Here is a 19,856-nt window from a genome sequence, read left to right on the forward strand (position 1 = left end):
CTGGCCAACACACAATACCCCATAATGTCACTGGCCAACACACAATACCCCATAATGTCACTGGCCAACACACAATACCCCATAATGTCACTGGCCAACACACAATACCCCATAATGTCACTGGCCAACACACAATACCCCATTATGTCACTGGCCAACACACAATACCCCATAATGTCACTGGCCAACACACAACACCCCATAATGTCACTGGCCAACACACAACACCCCATAATGTCACTGGCCAACACACAACACCCCATAATGTCACTGCCCAACACACAATACCCCATAATGTCACTGGCCAACACACAATACCCCATAATGTCACTGGCCAACACACAATACCCCATAATGTCACTGGCCAACACACAACACCCCATAATGTCACTGGCCAACACAAAACACCCCATAATGTCAAAGTGGAACTATGTTTTTAGATACGTTTACAAATTCATCAAAAATGAAAAGCGGAAATGTCTTTGGTCAATAAGTATTCAACCCATTTGTTATGTCAAGTCTAAATAAGTTCAGGAGTAAAAATGTGTTTAACAAGTCACATAACAAATGTGTTGTGTTCGAGAACACCTAAAGCAAGACCGATACAAGACCAAGACCAGACGGGTGGCGAGACCGAGTCAAGTCCGAGACCAGCAAATTGTAAGTCCAAATCACCATCAAAATACGAGTTCAAGATGTCCAGTATTTCTGTGTTCATATTTCAGAAGAACATATAGTCCATTACAAACTCTTATTATGATGGTAATTTGACAAAATTACAATCACAGTATTGAATTCAACTCAGGATTAGACATTCAGAATAGTGAAAAAAATGCATGCTGAGGGAAAATAGAGGCACTCTACAAGTTATTACTAACCCAAACACAGTGGGGAACAGAGAAGGGCTAACAGTTGACAGTGCATGTCAGAGCAAAAACCAAGCCATGAGGTCAAAGGAATTGTCCGTAGAGCTCCGAGACAGGATTGTGTCGAGGCATAGATCTGGTGAAGGGTACCAAAACATTTCTGCAGCATTGAATGTCCCCAAGAACACAGGGGCCTCCATCATTCTTAAATGGAAGAAGTTTGGAACCACCAAGACTCTTCCTAAAGCTGAACGCACAACCAAACTGAGCAGTCAGTGGAGAAGGGCCTTGGTAGGGATGTGACTAAGAAACCGATGGTCACTCTGACAGAGCTTCAGAGTTCCAGGACAACCATCTCTGCATTACTACACCAATCAGGTCTTTATGGATTAAACCACCTGACCAAGTCCTAAAGCAATCCCTAAATCTAAATCCTAAATCCTAAATCCTAAAGCAACTCCCTAAATCTTTCTCAGATTATTACCAATCCCACAAGGTATTACTCCAAACACCCAGAAAAAGCTACACTCCTCAATATTATCCTCACAAATCATCCTGATAGGTATCAGTCTGGGGTTTTCTGTAATGACCTTAGTGATCACTGTCTTACAGCCTGAGTTCGTAATGGCTGCTCAGTGAAACGACCTGTCCTGATTTGTCATAGACGCTTACTAAAAAACTTTAATGAGCAAGCCTTCCTTCATGAACTGGCCTCTGTAAAATGGTACAAAATCAGCTTGATCCCCTCTGATATTTTTTTTTTTGCTCATTAATATTTTCAATGGTATTGTTAACAAACACACCCACATAAAGAAAATGAGAATTAAAAACAGGTTCAGCCCCTGGTTCGAATGTGATCTTACAGAGTTACTCCACCTCAAGAATTGTATTTGGCAAAAGGCTCAGCACACGCATACTCAAGCTGACTGGCTATCTTTCAGGGAAATAAGTGCACTTAGGCTCTCCGGAAGGCCATAGTTAGTTACTTTAAGGAGCAGATCTCCCTCTGTGGGTCTAACCCCAAGAAGTTCTGAAAAACGGTTAAAGACCTGGAGAAAAAAACCCTCCTCTTCACTGCTGCCAATGTCCCTTAATGTTGATGATGTGGTTGTTACTGACAAGAAGCACATGGATGATCTCTTTAATAACCACTTCATTAAGTCAGGAATCCTATTTGACCATTTGGCCAAAGCTCTCGATACGGTAGACCATTCCATTCTTGTGGGCCGGCTAAGGAGTATTGGTGACTCCGAGGGGTCTTTGGCCTGGTTTGCTAACTACCTCTCTCAAAGAGTGCAGGTTATAGAGTCAGAAAATCTGCCGTCTCAGCCACTGCCTGTCACCAAAGGAGTACCCCAAGGCTCGATCCTAGGCCCCACGCTTGTCTCAATTTACATCAACAACATAGCTCAGGCAGTAGGAAGCTCTCTCATCCATTTATAGGCAGATGATACATTCTTATACTCACAGTGTCTCCCGACCGTTCCTGTCTCAGCCTCCAGTATTTATGCTGCAATAGTTTATGTGTCGGGGGGCTAGGGTCAGTATGTTATATCTGGAGTATTTCTCCTGTCTCATCCGGTGTCCTGTGTGAATTTAAGTATGATCCCTCTCTCTCTCTTTTCTCTCTCTCTTTTCTCTCTTTCTCTCTCTTCTCCCGGGGGCCCTGAGCCCTAGGATCATGCCTCAGGACTACCTGGCCTGATGAGTCCTTGCTGTCCCCAGTTCAACTGGTCATGTTGTTGCTCCAGGTTCAACTGTTCTGCCTGTGGCTATGGAACCCTGACCTGTTCACTGGACGTGCTACCTTGCCCCGGACGTGCTGTTTTGGACTCTCTCTCTCTACCGCACCGTCTGTCTCTAACTCTGAATGATCGGCTATGAAAAGCCAACTGCAATTTACCCCTGAGGTGCTGTCCTGTTGCAACCTCTACAACCACTGTGATTATCATTATCTGACCCTGCTGGTCATCTATGAACGTTTGAACATCTTGGCCATGTTCTGTTATAATCTCCACCCGGCACAGCCAGAAGGACTGGCCACCCCTCAGAGCCTGATTCCACTCTAGCTTTCTTCCTAGGTTCTGGCCTTTCTAGGGAGTTTTTCTAGCCACCGTGCTTCATCTGCATTGCTTGCTGTTTAGGGTATTAGGCTGGGTTTCTGTAGCGCACTTTGTGACATCGGCTGATGTAAAAAGGGCTTTATAAATACATGGGATTGATTGATGGATTGAGCTGACCCCTCCTCTGAACACCTCCAAAACAAAGGTCATATGGTTTGGTAAAAATAATGCCCTTCTTCCACAGGTGTTATTACTACCTCTGAGGGTTTTGAGCTTGAGGTAGTCACCTCATACAAGTACTTGGGAGTATGGCTAGACGGTGCACTGTCCTTCTCTCAGCATTGAATAGTCCCTACTGTAACGGTTGTCGTTGGTGGAAGAAGGAGAAGACCAAGGTGCAGCGTGGTACGTGTTCATGATCTTTTAATTACACTGAACACTAGAACAAAAATAACAAAACGGCACAAACGAAACAGTCCTGTCTGGTACAGAGACAGAGACAGAAAAGAACTACCCACAACTCAAGGGCAAAACCAGGCTGCCTAAGTATGGTTCTCAATCAGAGACAACGATTGACAGCTGCCTCTGATTGGGAACCATACCAGGCCAAACATATAGAAATACAAACATAGAACAAAACATAGAATGCCCACCCCAACTCACACCCTGACCAACCTAAAATAGAGACATAAAAAAAGGAACTAAGGTCAGGACGTGACACCCACGATATGCAACTTTTCAGTGAAGTCAGGAACCAATACACGCAGTCAGTCAGGAAAGCAAAGGCTAGTTTTTTCATAACAGAAATTTTTATCCTGTAGCTCTTCAAAGGGGGAAGAGGGGGATGACCGCGGCAGCTTTCCAATCTTTAGGGATCTCGGACGAAACGAAAGAGAGGTTGAACAGACTGGTAATAGGGGTTGGAACAATGGCAGCGGATGATTTTAGAAAGAGAGGGTCCAGATTGTCTAGGCAAGCTGATTTGTACAAGTTCAGGTTTTGAAACTCTTTCAGAACATCTGCTATCTGGATTTGGGCGAAGGAGAAGCTGGGGAGGCTTAGGCAAGTAACTGCGGGGGGTGCGGACCTGATGGCCGGGGTTTGGGTAGCCAGGAGGAAATCATGGCCATACTCTAGACCCAAACTGTTACAGACCTATATCCATCCTGCCCTGCCTTTCTAAAGTCTTCGAAAGTCAAGTTAATAAACAGATCACTGACCATTTCGAATCCCACAGTACCTTCTCCGCTGTGCAATCTGATTTCCGAGCTGGTCACGGGTGCACCTCAGCCATGCTCAAGGTGCTAAACAATATCATAACCGCCATCGATAAAAGAAAAGTACTGTGCAGCCATCTTCATTGACCTGGCCAAGGCTTTCGACTCTGTCAGTCACTGTATTCTTATCGGCAGACTCAACAGCCTTGGTTTCTCAAATGACTGCCTCGCCTGGTTCACCAACTACTTCTCAGACAGAGTTCAGTGTGTCAAATCGGAGGGCCTGACCTCTGACAGTCTCTATGGGGGTACCACAGGGTTCAATTCTCGGGCCAACTCTTTTTTTCTGTATATATCAACGATGTCGCACTTGCTGCAGGTGATTCCCTGATCCACCTCTACGCAGACGACACCATTCTGTATACATCTGGCCCTTCTTTGGACACTGTATTAACAAACCTCCAAACAAGCTTCAATGCCATACAACACTCCTTCTGTGGCCTCCAACTGCTCTTAAACACTAGTAAAACTAAGGGCATGCTTTTCAATCGTTCGCTGCCCGCACCCACCCGCCCGACTAGCATCACTACTCTGGACGGTTCCGACCTAGAATATGTGGACAACTACAAATACCTAGATGTCTGGTTAGACTGTAAACTCTCCTTCCAGACTCATATTAAACATCTCCAATCCAAAATTAAATCTATAATCGGCTTCCTATTTTGCAACAAAGCCTCCTTCATTCACGCTGCCAAACATACCCTCGTAAAACTGACTATCCTACTAATCCTCGACTTCGGCGATGTCATTTACACAATAGCCTCCGACACTCTACTCAACAAACTGGATGCAGTCTATCACAGTGCCATCCATTTTGTTCTCTGCTGCCAATGACTGGAACAAATTGCAAAAATCGCTGAAGCTGGAGACATATTTCTCTCACTAACTTTAAACATCAGCTATCTGAGCAGCTAACCGATCACTGCAGCTGTACATAGCCCATCTGTAAATAGCCCATCCAATCTACCTACCTCATCCCCATATTGTATTTATTTACTTTTCTGCTCTTTTGCACACCAGTATTTCTACTTGCACATCATCTGCACATCTATCACTCCAGTGTTAATTTGCTAAATTGTAATTACTTCGCTACTCTGGCTTATTTATTTCCTTACCTCTTCACACCATTTGCACACACTCTATATAGACTTCATTTTTTTTCTATTGTGTCATTGACTGTACGCTTGTTTATTCCATGTGTAACTCTGTGTTGTTGTTTGTGCCGCACTGCTTTGCTTTATCTTGGCCAGGTCGCAGTTGTAAATGAGAACTTTCTCAACTAGCTTACCTGGTTAAATAAAGGTGGAAAAAAAACAAAACAAAAGAAACATATCAAAGCTGCAGGCTAAAGTTAAATCTAGTGAAGAGGTTTCCTATATCGTAATCTCTCCTTTTTCACCCCAGATGCCAAACTAACCCTGATTCAGATGGCCATCTACACTCCTCTGTAAACTGGTCATCTCTGTATACCCGTCGCAAGACCCACTGGTTGATGCTTATTTAAAAAACCCTCTTAGGCCTCACTCTCCCCTATCTGCTGAGATATATACTGCAGCCCTCATCCTCCACATACAATACCTGTTCTGCCAGTCACATTCTGTTAAAGGTCCCCAAAGCACACACATCCCTGGTTCACTCTTCTTTTCAGTTCGCTGCAGCTAGTAACTTCAACGAGCTGCAACAAACACTCAAACTGGGCAGTTTTATCTCAATCTCTTCATTCAAAGACTCAATCATGGACACTTACTGACAGTTGTGGCTGCTTTGTGTGATGTATTGCTGTCTCTACCTTCTTGCCCTTTGTGCTGTTGTCTATGCCCAATAATGTTTGTACCATGTTTTGTGCTTCTACCATGTTGTGTTACTACCATGTTGCTGTCATGTTGTGTTGCTACCATGCTTTGTTGTTATCTTAGGTCTCTCTTTATGTAGTGTTGTCTCTCTTGTTGTGATGTGTGTTTTGTCCTATATTTATATTGTATTTATTTTTTATTTTTAATCCCAGAACCCCGTCCCCGCAGGAGGCCTTTCGCCTTTTGGTAGGCTGTCATTTTTAATAAGAATTTGATCTTAACTGACTTGCCTAGTTAAATAAATGGGGCGGTGTGGTGTGGGGTGGTGTGGTGGGGGCAGTGCTGTGTGAGGCAGTGCGGTGTGGGGTGGGGGTGGTGGTGGGAGCGATGCTGTGTGGGGCGGTGTGGTGGGAGAGGTGTGGTGTGGTGGGGGCGATGCTGTGTGAGGTGGTGCGGTGTGGGGCGGTGTGGTGGGAGCGGTGTGGTGGGAGGCAGTGTGGTGGGAGCAGTGCTGTGTGGGGCAGTGTAGTGGGGGCAGTGCTGTGTGGGGCGGTGTAGTGGGGGCAGTGCTGTGTGGGGCAGTGTAGTGGGGGCAGTGCTGTGTGGGGCGGTGTAGTGGGGGCAGTGCTGTGTGGGTGGTGTGGTGGGAGCAGTGCTGTGTGGGGTGTAGTGGGGGCAGTGCTGTGTGGGAGCAGTGTAGTGGGGGCAGTGCTGTGTGGGTGGTGTGGTGGGAGCAGTGCTGTGTGGGGCGGTGTAGTGGGGGCAGTGCTGTGTGGGGCGGTGTGGTGGGGGCAGTGCTGTGTGGGGCGGTGTAGTGGGGGCAGTGCTGTGTGGGGTGGTGTGGTGGGGGCAGTGCTGTGTGGGGCGGTGTAGTGGGGTGCTGGGGGGCGGTGTGGTGGGGCAGTGCTGGTGGGAGGCAGTGTGGTGGGGCAGTGCTGTGTGGGGCAGTGTAGGCAGTGCGGTGTGGGGCGGTGTGGTGGGGGCAGTGCTGTGTGGGGCGGTGGGGGGGCAGTGCTGTGTGGGGCGGTGTAGTGGGGCAGTGCTGTGTGGGTGGGGTGGGAGCAGTGTAGTGGGGGCAGTGCTGTGTGGGGTGGTGGTGCAGTGTAGTGGGGGCAGTGCTGTGTGGGGCGGTGTAGTGGGGGCAGTGCTGTGTGGGGTGCGGTGTGGGGTGGTGTGGGGGCAGTGCTGTGTGGGGTGGTGTGGTGGGAGCAGTGTGGTGGGAGGCAGTGTGGTGGGGCAGTGCTGTGTGGGCAGTGTAGTGGGGGCAGTGCTGTGTGGGGCGGTGTAGTGGGGGCAGTGCTGTGTGGGGCAGTGTAGTGGGGGCAGTGCTGTGTGGGGCAGTTTAGTGGGGGGAGTGCTGTGTAGTGGGGGCAGTGCTGTGTGGGGCGGTGTGTGGGGGAGGTGCGGTGTGGTGGGAGCGGTGTGGGGGCAGTGCTGGTGGGGCGGTGTGGCGGGAGAGGTGCGGTGTGGCGGGAGCGGTGCGGTGTGGCGGGAGCGGTGCGGTGTGGCGGGAGAGGTGCGGTGTGGCGGGAGAGGTGCGGTGGCGGCGGGAGCGGTGGGAGCGGTGTTGGGGGCGGTGCGGTGTGGGGGAGCGGTGTTGTGGGGGGGGTGGTGCGGTGTGGGGCGGTGAGGTGGTGTGGAGGGGCGTGGTGCGGTGGGAGGTGCGGTGTGAGGTGGTGTGGTGGGAGCGATGCTGTGTGAGGTGGTGTGGTGGGAGCGATGCTGTGTGGGGCGGTGTGGTGGGAGAGGTGTGGTGTGGTGGGGGCAGTGCTGTGTGAGGTGGTATGGTGGGAGCGGAGTAGTGGGGGCGGTGCGGTGTGGGACTGTGTGGTGCAGCAGGTGTCTCACCGTGATAATACACACTCTGACTTTTAATCAAGCCAGCGCTTGTCAGCAACACCATGTTCCGCTGTCCTCCCTTTATGCACACACACACACAAGGTTAAACTGTGATGCATGACTAAGCTGGTAATTGCAGCTTATCTGCCAGAACAGCTAAAAGTAACTATATCCCCTCTTCCTTCCTCCTTTTCTCTTTCTCTTATCCTCCTCTCCTCACTTCCCCTCCTTCTCTCCTCTGCTTTACTTCCTTCCCTCTTCTCTCTTCTCTTCCTGCTCTCCATCTTTCTTCTGTTCTGCTCTCTTTGCCTTCTTCTCTTCCATAATAAGGGTATGAGAGGTTAGAACTGTTTGTTATGTTTGTTAAGTCACCGTTATGACAGTGATATGTAGACCATAACATAGGGTTGTTTTGTAGCTCATCTCAACTCTGTCCAACAGCAGTCAAAGCATCCCAGTTTAACTGATAAATGTGTATGCAGACATCCCAGTTTAACTGATAAATGTGTATGCAGACATCCCAGTTTAACTGATAAATGTGTATGCAGACATCCCAGTTTAACTGATAAATGTGTATGTAGACATCCCAGTTTAACTGATAAATGTGTATGCAGACATCCCAGTTTAACTGATAAATGTGTATGCAGACATCCCAGTTTAACTGATAAATGTGTATGCAGACATCCCAGTTTAACTGATAAATGTGTATGCAGACATCCCAGTTTAACTGATAAGATCCCAGTTTAACTGTAAATGTGTATCCCAGTTTAACTGATGTGTATGCAGACATCCCAGTTTAACTGATAAATGTGTATGCAGACATCCCAGTTTAACTGATAAATGTGTATGTAGACATCCCAGTTTAACTGATAAATGTGTATGCAGACATCCCAGTTTAACTGATAAATGTGTATGCAGACATCCCAGTTTAACTGATAAATGTGTATGACATCCCAGTTTAACTGAAATCCATCCCAGTTTAACTGATAAATGTGTATGTAGACATCCCAGTTTAACTGATAAATGTGTATGCAGACATCCCAGTTTAACTGATAAATGTGTATGCAGACATCCCAGTTTAACTGAAATGTGTATGCAGACATCCCAGTTTAACTGATAAATGTGTATGTAGACATCCCAGTTTAACTGATAAATGTGTATGCAGACATCCCAGTTTAACTGATAAATGTGTATGTAGACATCCCAGTTTAACTGATAAATGTGTATGCAGACATCCCAGTTTAACTGATAAATGTGTATGCAGACATCCCAGTTTAACTGATAAATGTGTATGCAGACATCCCAGTTTAACTGATAAATGTGTATGCAGACATCCCAGTTTAACTGATAAATGTGTATGCAGACATCCCAGTTTAACTGATAAATGTGTATGCAGACATCCCAGTTTAACTGATAAATGTGTATGCAGACATCCCAGTTTAACTGAAATGTGTATGCAGACATCCCAGTTTAACTGAAATGTGTATGCAGACATCCCAGTTTAACTGATAAATGTGTATGTAGACATCCCAGTTTAACTGATAAATGTGTATGTAGACATCCCAGTTTAACTGATAAATGTGTATGTAGACATCCCAGTTTAACTGATAAATGTGTATGTAGACATCCCAGTTTAACTGATAAATGTGTATGCAGACATCCCAGTTTAACTGATGTGTATGCAGACACACACATGACCCTAAATTAACCATAAAGCTTTTAACCTTGGACCCTTGAAATGCAAAGTAGCCTGCTTCTAAAAATGGCTCATCAAGTTAATGCGTTATTGGTTTGTTTGATGTGCGATGTGGTCTAATACTCCAAATCAATGTACAAATAATGTAAAGTATTAATACATTCTAATCTAAATGTAAGCATGAACTGGAGGGATTTTGCTTTGATATTAGTGCTATTTGTGGGAACTCAAGTCTCAAGAACTCAAATCTAACTAAAGTCAATATCAATGTATGGATATTTCAGTGTAATGGTGAACTGGAGCGGCTTTTCGTTAGGTTGAGACGTGACTGATGCCGATATCTTCCACTTGTCTTCATTGTGCCCCCCCCACCCACACACACACACACACCATCCTCCTAGCATTCTCCCTGACAACAAACCCAGTTTAGTTCTGTATAATTGAACTGATTAGAAAATGAAATGAATTATCAGCTCCAGTGAGTGCTTAATCATGCAGCTCAGTTTTATTACAAAAAAATAGTTTGATACAAATAAATATAGATAACAGCAATGAGCATGTATTTAACAGACTCGATTGAACACTTGCCTCCGGCCACAGTCCCAAAACGACACACATCGTCTCACAAAATAAATAGAAACATTCCGTTTTTCAACACCCTTCCTTGTAAAAGAACGTGAACCAAAAACACCCTGCTAACACCCTCCCTGGTCTGTTTTCACTGGCATTCATATAATCACACAACTTAGACAACAGAAATATGGAATCAAACCAATAGCAGAACTGCCCACAAACACAAAATAACACTTTATTGAGCTTGAGCGCCAGCCACAATTCATTTAACATATAGTGGAGAAAAAAAACGAATGAGGTAAAAAATAAATCAATCTCTTTAAATTCAAAAAGGAGTACAGAACAGAACGTTATGGCGATACTCGGGATTCTTTTCTGTAATCAGTCTCATGGTAGATTTGGCAGCCAGTGATGGGTGGTCCCCATTAGCTAGGTGGTATATATAGGAGGTGGAGAGATAGATAGGGAGAGCTCAGCCAGTGAAGCAGAGATCCTCCACACTGTTCACCTTGATCCTCTGCAGCTCCTGCCGGTCCAGCAGCCGGTATTGGAACGCCACCCGGTTGACAAACCTACCGCTGGACACCATTCTCACCACAGTGTTGTCACAACCTATCTTCATCTGGGCTGAAGGATGAGGAAAGGAGAAAGAGAAAAGAAACAGGCAGACATGAATAACAGGTTGGAGAGTGTGTCAGCAAAAATAAGACTTTCCATTCAACAATGGATCATAAAGATTTACTCTTAGGCTGCGTTTAGACAGGCAACCCTATTCTGATAGTTTTTCAGTAATTGGTCTTTTGACCAATTAGATCAGCTCTGAAAACGATCTGAGTTGAAAAGATCTGATTTGATTGGTCAAAAGACCAATTAGTGGGGGGAAAATATCAGAATTGGGCTGCCTATGTAGGCTTAGATATACAGTATTAGGATGTTGATTGTGTGGGTAGTAAAGCTCTACTCTAGGCAGCATGGTGATGGTGGTGGTGATGCTGATGGTGTGGATAATGGTGTTAGTGATGGTGTGGATGTGGGTGCTGCTCACCGGGGCCGTTGAAGTTGTAGCAGAGGTCAGCTACTGGGAACATCTTAGACGGGTCCATCCCGTTTCCTCCCAGCAGCTCCACAAAGTCCCCTGCTCCAGCACAGCCTGGCATGGACTTCTAGAGAGAAAGAGACCAGCTTAATGGTTTAACAAGCATTTTTACTTCCCTTCATATCCTTCTTTTTTCTGTCTTTACAATATCCCAACACACTCTTCTCTGATGGCTCAAAGCATCCCCTCATCATCACTGGGAGCTAACACAATTCTTTCGTTCTTTGGCAGGGTAGTTCACTAAACCACATCCCCTACAACTGCCTAAACATCTAAGCCCCCTTTACTCAAATCTGGACCTTGAAGCCAGAAGCACTGCTCTTTTCTTTAATCTTACCCTCTAATCAGGAACTGTTTGAATGAGACCTGTGATGCATGGTGAGTGGAATCTCTGGCCAATCAGTGAGTGGCATTAATCAACCAAATAACAGTGCTGCAGACCTCCTGACTCAGATGTGAGTAGCTCTGTTCTATGTGGTGATGTCCCTACTCAGGGCTCACCTTGATGGGGAAGTCGTTGAGGTGTCCCAGGCTGAGCTCAGCGATCTTGATCTCCACGGGGTAGATGATGGAGAAGCTGCAGTTCCTGTGCTGCTGGGGTATCACCATGGTGAAGCTGCCCTCTGGTGTCTGGGAGATGATGTTACAGGCTGTGGGGGAGGGGTATGAGTGTCTGTAGACTTTTCATACATGTTGATCTTCATATAGCACAGCATTTATCAATTTACAGTACTTGTGTAAAATTGCTTAGTAAACAAATGCAAAACACACACACACTTAGAAGTAGGCAGCTTTGTGCTTGATACGTATGCCAGCTAGAGAACTCACACTGCTAGGTGCTTGAAATTCCTTCACTCTCTGTACCATAACAGGTACCCTCTCTATTAATCGTGTTTAGCCAGTAACCAAAAGGTTGCTGGTTTGAATCCCTGGGCCGACTAGGTGAAAAATCTGCCGATGTGTCCTTGAGCAAGGCACTTAACCTTTATTACTCCTGTAAGTCGCTCTGGATGAGAGCATCTGCTAAATGACTAAAATGTAGTAATACATCCCTGCTGTGCACCCTTGATCTTAATACTTAGTTGAGATACACATGCTTAGCCACAACTTACTCTGAAATCTCTCACTAACATGATCCAGCGACAATAATATTATTACAGACATTATTGGCATGCATCACTACCCTCGCATTATAAGACTTTTGTACAACCTAAAGTGTTACTAAAGCATTAACACACTACCCTGGCATTATAGCGTGTGATAAAGCATTAAAACAGTACATTGGCATCCTGCCCAATGTTAGCACACTTAATGGACGAGGCACTCTGCCAGACAGGCATTAGGTTCTATCATCAATGATAACTGTTAAAGTACTCTGGCACACACATTTAACTCAGCATGTTTATCTATACATCGAGTCACTATTGTCGGACACTATATTCGGACACTAAGTAAATAAGTAAAATCCTCAAGGCCATGAACAGTAAGAATCAGGCTGCTGCAGGTTTCTACTCACGGAAAGGGTTGATGGGTTTCCTGACAGTCAGCGTGAAGGAGCTGCCGACGGTGTGAATGCGGAAGAACACCATTGCAACGTTCTGAGATGACCGTACGGTTCTCCTGACAGTCCCGGAGTCGCAGTAGTCTACGTAGCGTTCCATCAGCGGCAGGGCGTGATCCTGGGAACTAGGGAACTTCTCTCCCTTCATCACCCAGCCATCAAACACCTGGAAGAGGAGAGGGAGAGAGGAGAGAGATGTGGACTTAATCAAAACCATTCAATCAAACCCAGTTATCTCTGTAAGCAAAACGGCCAGGATTCCAATAAATGCAGATGAACAACCTGTGATTGACTTTTAAAGGAGATTTCCGTTTAAGCCGGTGTCTTAATCAGGAAGAGACTCTGTTATGTCAGTCTGTGTTTAAATCCAGGCTGGGATTTAACTGTAACCTTAGTACGGATTTACAGAGTAAAGTAAGAAAACAACACAGGAAAATACTCTATTTTCCCCCTGGTGACGGAATCTGCTAAGTGGCTATATATTTTAGTGCTAGGCTATTTACAAGTCTGTAATCACCTACTACTAAGAAAGAGTGTCCCCAGGCTGGGGGTGTGAGGCGAGGGATTAATGCGTGGCTTTGGGTGCTCTCGGCTGGGGAAGAGGACTACTCAGACCTGGGCACAAATTACAACAACAGAATCTACCAGAAGTTTCATTCTGTCAATGTTCCAGAAATGCCCCTCTATCCCTGGACCTGGTGGTGCTGATGTCAGATAAGGTGATGGCGGGAGTGGAGTATTTGGGACGTACAGTATGTGGGTGTGAAAGAGCTGGTGTGTGTGTGTGTGTGTGGTTACCTTGATGAAGTCTCCACCTCTGCAGTCGATGTCAACGCTGTCATACTCCACATTGATGACCTGGTTGGGCTCAGCGATGAAGAAAGCAGCACAGCTGAGATGAGGCCGGTCTGCTGTGAAGGTGAACTGACCCTCTGCTGCCACCATGTCCAGACACCCTGACGGAGGGAGAGAAGGAGGAACGTAGGAAGAAGGGAAGGAAGGGGTTAGAGAAGGATAGAGGGAAAGAGGAGCAATAGAGGGAAGAGATAGAGAAGAGGGCGAGAAGGAGAGAGATGGGTGTGGGGGTAACAGAGAGAGGAGGAAAAGAGAGTGGGATATACAGAGACAGAAAGAGAGATGACATTGAAAGGGAGAGAGAAATGGAGACAGGGTTAACATTACATTCTGTGCACAGTGGCGGTTTACATTATGAAGTATTTCTGACAAAAATTCAATCAATTAAAATGCATTTCTAAATAATCAAGTCGTATTCATCAATCTGCACATTTGGTCATGAAAGCCATAGACAGATTATAATTACGTAAATTAAAATCCCACGTATTATTTTAGATTATTAGTTATTCTCAGAATTCCATACACAATTGATCATTACAAATTCAGAGAATGAAAATATGAAAAACACCTTAATAAAAATAGCATTTTAGAAGGTGTGATAATGTCAACAGAAAAATATTGTTTCACAAATCAACCATGTAAATTAAATGGCAAATGTAAAATATGACTATGGTGAATAACTTTTTTTAGGAATTTACTTCAGTCAGTTACTTACGGAGAGGTCGGCTGTAAATTAATTCCTCTGGTATTTCTCTTTTGAGTTCTGAATTAAGAAGTGAAAATAATCCTTCTGGAGTGATCTCATTTTCCTGCAAAAAAAAGAAAGAAAAACATTTAGATAATATTTAGAAAATAAAGTTAAGATCTAATATAGCCAAATGACAGCAATATACCATCAAGCAAGATAACACAAGGGATTAAGTAAATGTTAGTAGCTACATAATGCATAAATCAAGCCAATATGTTCAAAGACGTCTTGAGTAGCATAGAAGTGCGCAATGTGAACATTAGGCCTCCTTTAGTGAGTACAAAAGGTTTTCTTACACAGAACACATGGCACTAATTGAGCTTTTATTACAAAGTCTAGTAGATTAAACACGTGGGAACGAAACAGGTCAGTAAAAAGTGCCAAGTGCTTCCAGAGGCTTACCTCCATGTACCTGGCGTCTCCCTTGAGAACTGACAGACATAACATAAAGAACAGCTGCTCTCGGAAAGTCCCCCCCATATTGCTCAGTATCTCTCTCTGGAGTCTCCCTCGCACCTCAAGAACAGAACTGGGGAAAGTCTGGTCCAGTGCTCCAAGCCACACTCCTTTTTATAGGTCGACGCACCGCACGCTTCTCAATAAAAACGCACTCCGTAAAGATCAATTGATACACGGTGCCCCAGATAGCGTGTTTGTGACGAGAGCAAAGGAGGAATCAATAGGCATCACAGTGCGCCTGTGACTGTCAGATGAGCAGAGAGAGAGAGAGAGAGAGAGAGAACTTTGACAGATGCCTGAGCGCTTAGGACTGTGATAAGCACATACAGTGCATTCGGAAAGCATTCAGACCCCTTGACTTTTTCCACATTTTATTACATCGCAGCCTTATTCTAAAATTGATAGAATTGTTTTTTTTCCCCTCATCAATCTACACACAATACCCCATAATGACAAAGCAAAAAATAAAAATAAACTGAAATATCACATCTAAATAAGTATTCAGAACCTTTATTCAGTACTTTGTTGAAGCACCTTTGGCAGCAATTACAGCCTCAAGTCTTTTTTGGTATGACACTACAAGCTTGGCACACCTGTATTTGGGGAGTTTCTCCCGTTCTTCTCTGCAGATCCTCTCCAGCTCTGTCAGGTTGGATGGGGAGCGTCGCTGCACAGCTTTTTTCAGGTTTCTCCAGAAATGTTAAATCGGGTAAAAGTTTGGGCTCTGGCTGGGCAACTCAAGGACATTCAGACACTTGTCCCAAAGCCACTCCTGTGTTGAAAAACATGACAGCCTACTTGGAGTTGCCGAAAGGCAAAAAGGCACCTAAAGCACTCTCAGAACATGAGAAACAAAATTCTCTGATCTGATGAAACCAACATTTAACTCTTTGGCCTGAATGTCAAGCGTCACGTCTGGAGGCAACCTGGCACCATCCCTACGGTGAAGCATGGTGGTGGCAGCATCATGCTGTGGTGATGTTTTTCAACGGCAGGGACTGGGAGACCAGTCAGGATTGAGGGAAAGATGGTATACAGAGCAAAGTACAGAGACATCCTTGATGAAAACCTGCTCCAGAGTGCTCAGGACCTCAGATTGTGGTGAAGGTTCACCTCCTAACAGGACAACAACCCTAAGCACACAGACAAGACAACGCAGAAGTGGTTACGGGACAAGTCCTTGAATGTCCTTGAGTGGCCCAGCCAGAGCAAAGTACGGACAATTCCTTCGGCCTCGTGGCTTGGTTTTTGCTCTGACTTGCACTGTCAACTGTGAGACCTTTTATAGATGTGCGTGTGCCTTTCCAAATGATGTCCAATCAATTGAATTTACCACAGGTGGACTCCAATCAAGTTGTAGAAACATCTCAGATCAGCTTGTGATTGTATATTATTATTAGTTGTAGTTAAACTAACACAGTTTAGCCAGTCTAGCCATTCTACAAGTAATGTGAGCTGTGTCAGTTTAGCCAGGCCATCCGAGTTTGACCTCCACCGATCACACCATGCATGTCACTGACTGGTTATCTTCTCAACAGATTTCCATTTTGCCCTGCCGGTCTCCTCACTCCCTCCCATGCCCATCCCTCCAAGCCACTTGGCGCCCCAGGCATTTAGAAAGGTCAGCTCCATCCCAGTGTGGCATTTAGTCTTTCCTGTACCTGTCCCTCCTGTCCTTCTGTCCTTTTTCTCTCTAAATCAAAACACTGCCAGGGGGTTAAACAATGGCTGGAGTCCTAGCCAACGTCAGCTAGCTTATCCTTGCACCGTGACATCACTGTACTTTTCTGAGACTCATGGTGACTGTTTCCATTGAACCGTTGAAGCTGAGCTGTTTAGCAATACTGAGAAAGTGTGCAGTCCTGGTAGGGTTGGCATGGTTACATGCTATAGCTGGATATGCTACACATGGGATGTATTGTATAACACGGTCAGAGGCTATGTATTGTGCCATGAGTTTATGGAAGGGTCATGATGATCACACTGAGCGTTACACCACATCTCACATTACAGAGGACCGGGGGCCTCAACACCCTAACAACAGCCTATAGACACCCAGTCCAGAAGACATGTTGTGTGCCTGCCTGAGTTCCTCCCCAGCTCTAGCAGAATGTGACCCAAATTTAACAAGTGATTTAGAGAGGCTTGGGGAGCCTCACTGGGATCCAACACACCGTTGCCGTGGTAAATCATTCTAACTGGTGCTTGGCTTGTTTAATCCTTCTCTCCATTGTTATTAAAGCTGATTTTCTGGAGTGCTGACGCACTTGGCGGGTCCTCGTTGTTGTCTTACCATAAATCACTCCATTCCCTGTGATCTCCTCTCCCTCTGCCGTACGGAGGGAGTGCCAGGCAGAGTACTGGATTGGGATGCTCTGTAAACCCAGGTGAGCCTCGGTCCAAATGTAAATGCATTCCTTATGGAGCTTTGACAGTGGAAAGATTGTTATGTCTTGTTGGGTTTGTCAGGCTCAGTTTAGTTTGGTTGGCTTTGAATTGGTATTTGCTGAGCGTAAGTGGACTTACTTGGAAGCAAAATGATTAATCCCAAGAGGGGTTTGTATCCCAATGTTGAAATGAAATAAAAATTGAGTTGATTAAATCTGGCCCCATGTAAAAACACTGAGTCCACCGCCTCTCTCTGTCTTTATAAAAACATGGTACTCTGGCTGTGTCCCACACAACATAAAAATAAGGGTCCTTGGTGGATTTTCATTGACAAATGCCAAGAGGGCCCTGAGGGGAGCTGATAGTAGAGTAAACAGTTGTTTTTCATAGACTCTGAATGGCCATTTCAAGGTCAATTATGTTGTTAGCATCTATTAGCCATAATTGCTGATGATGCTTCCTCTCTGTCTGCCTAGCATGTTTACTGAGAGGTTAGGTACTGTAATTGCTTGCAAGGTCATGTGTTCGATGGGGTACATACACAGCTCCTTAAAAATACATCGGATTTTGTATAACCTGTATTCTATGCAGTATACATTCTAATATTTACTATATTAAAATATGAAGCATTAAGGGTCAAAAGGAAAATTGACCCTCTTCCATTGAGTACTAGGCCTATTGTGTTTGAAAGCTGACTGAACTGATTTGAACACTCTTGACCTTCTCAAATGAGCTACATTCAGATCCAGCTATCCTCCTCTTTGGAGTAATTTGGAGCATTTGGAGTAAATCACTCATCTATGCTGGCAATTTGTCCCATTTCTTGAGAGGAGCCAGGCTAAAGACATGGAAGTGGGTAGGCGTTTCATTGTCCACTTAGGTCGGACATAACTTCCGATGATGTCCTGAATGGACCTCTGATATTAAAATGGCTGCCATTATCTTAGTGATTATGATGTCACTGGTTTATTACGGGAGAGATTCACTTGTTTTCTCCAGAGAGGATGAGTCTCTTGTCTCCCTATTCGTCTGAGAAGGTAGCAGTGGGGTGAGTTCTGATCTCACAAACTCACTTTAATTCTTGACATTTGTCCAACTTTCGCAAGCGTCAAATAGGCAAGGCTACGGTAAAATGTGAGACCAGATTCCAGTATGTGCACTTTATTAAGTAAGATACCAAATGTAATCTGGATGAGCAGCTGTAATTCAGTCACCACCAGGAAATGAAATGACAATAGCAGCTCTGCACTTTGGTCCAGTGGGCAAACTCGGGTTGACTATTCCTCATTTTCCTAGACAGAGTTTCCATTAGAACAACCTGAGACTATTGGCTTAATCCTAAATCACCCCTGGTATTGACAAGGACCTTACTTTCTGGCTCTAAAACAGGGATGGGCAAATGGCGGCCCAGAAGGCCCTCGGATCAGGGCCATCTTCTGTTAACCACCCCTACCTTGTCACAACACAACTGATTTTCTCAAACACATTAAGAAGGAAAGAAATTCCACAAATTAACTTTTAAGAAGGCACACCAGTTAATTGAAATGCATTCCTCGTGAAGCTGGTTGAGAGAATGCCAAGAGTGTGCAAGCTGTCATCAAGGCAAAGGGTGGCTACTTTGTGTTTAACACTTTTTTGGTTACTACATGAATCCAAGTGTGCTATTTCATAGTTTTGATGTCTTCACTATAATTCTACTATGTAAAAATAGTAAAAATAAAGAAAAACCCTTGAATGAGTATGTGTGTCCAAACTTTTGACTGGTACTGTATATATTTAATTAGGAACTCAGTCAGGATCTCCACTTACTCATGTGTATAGAATAGTAGAATACACAAGGTGCAATTTAGAAATTTGTTTGCGCATCAGCAGTTCTTCTCTTGTCATGTCATTCACCAATAGTCAGTCAATTACCCCATGTTAGCTACACTGAACTAAAATATAAACACAACATGTAAAGTGTTGGTCCCATGTTTCATGAACTGAAATAAAAGATCCCAGAAATTTCCCATTTGCACAAAAGGCTTATTTCTCTCAAAATTTGGGCATGAATTTGTTTACATCCCTGTAGTGAGCATTTCTCCTTTGCAAAGATAGTCCATCCACTTGACAGGTGTGGCATATCAAGAAGCTGATTAAACAGCATGATTCTTACACAGGTGCACCTTGAGCTGGGAACAAAAAAAGGTCACTAAAATGTACTGTTTTTTTACACAACACAATGCCACAGATGTCTGAAGTTTTGAGGGAATGTGCAATTGACATGCTGACTGCAGGAATGTCCACCAGAGCTGTTGCCAGAAATGTTTGTTTGTTTCTATACCATAAGCCTCCTCCAATGTTGTTTTAGAGTATTTGGCTGTACATCCAACCAGCCTCACAACTGCAGACCACACCAGCCCAGGACCTCCACATCCAGCTTCTTCACCTTCAGGATCGACTGAGACCAGCCACCCGGACAGCTGAAGAAACTGTGGGTTTGAACAACCAAAGAATTTCTGCACAAACTGTCAGGAACCGTCCCAGGGAAGCTGCATGCTCGTAGTCCTCACCGGGATCTTCACCTGACTGCAGTTTGGCATCGTAACTGACTTCATCGGGCAAATGCTCACCTTCGATGGCCACTGGCACTCTGGAGAATT

General features: G+C 44.9%; 1 protein-coding gene across 2 annotated transcripts; it reads right to left on the reverse strand.

Annotated features, from left to right (window-relative positions):
• Positions 1 to 10,318: 10,318 nt before the first annotated feature.
• On the reverse strand, positions 10,319 to 15,023 carry LOC112220288 (corticotropin-releasing factor-binding protein). 2 transcript variants are annotated; one of them, XM_024382060.2, is made up of 7 exons: positions 14,770 to 15,023; positions 14,335 to 14,428; positions 13,563 to 13,720; positions 12,720 to 12,930; positions 11,705 to 11,853; positions 11,153 to 11,267; positions 10,319 to 10,734 (listed from the first exon to the last, which is right to left on the reverse strand). In XM_024382060.2, exons 1-7 carry the CDS (start codon positions 14,845 to 14,847, stop codon positions 10,580 to 10,582), a joined length of 960 nt encoding a protein of 319 aa, XP_024237828.1. In that variant the 5' UTR covers positions 14,848 to 15,023; the 3' UTR covers positions 10,319 to 10,579. The 2 variants fall into 2 exon arrangements, with proteins under 2 accessions (XP_024237828.1, XP_024237827.1); XM_024382059.2 differs by having other exon boundaries at positions 11,153 to 11,270; positions 14,770 to 15,018.
• Between the last annotated feature and the right edge of the window lie 4,833 nt (positions 15,024 to 19,856).

The sequence above is a fragment of the Oncorhynchus tshawytscha genome, linkage group LG20 (assembly GCF_018296145.1).
Source record: "Oncorhynchus tshawytscha isolate Ot180627B linkage group LG20, Otsh_v2.0, whole genome shotgun sequence".
Taxonomy (NCBI): domain Eukaryota; kingdom Metazoa; phylum Chordata; class Actinopteri; order Salmoniformes; family Salmonidae; genus Oncorhynchus; species Oncorhynchus tshawytscha.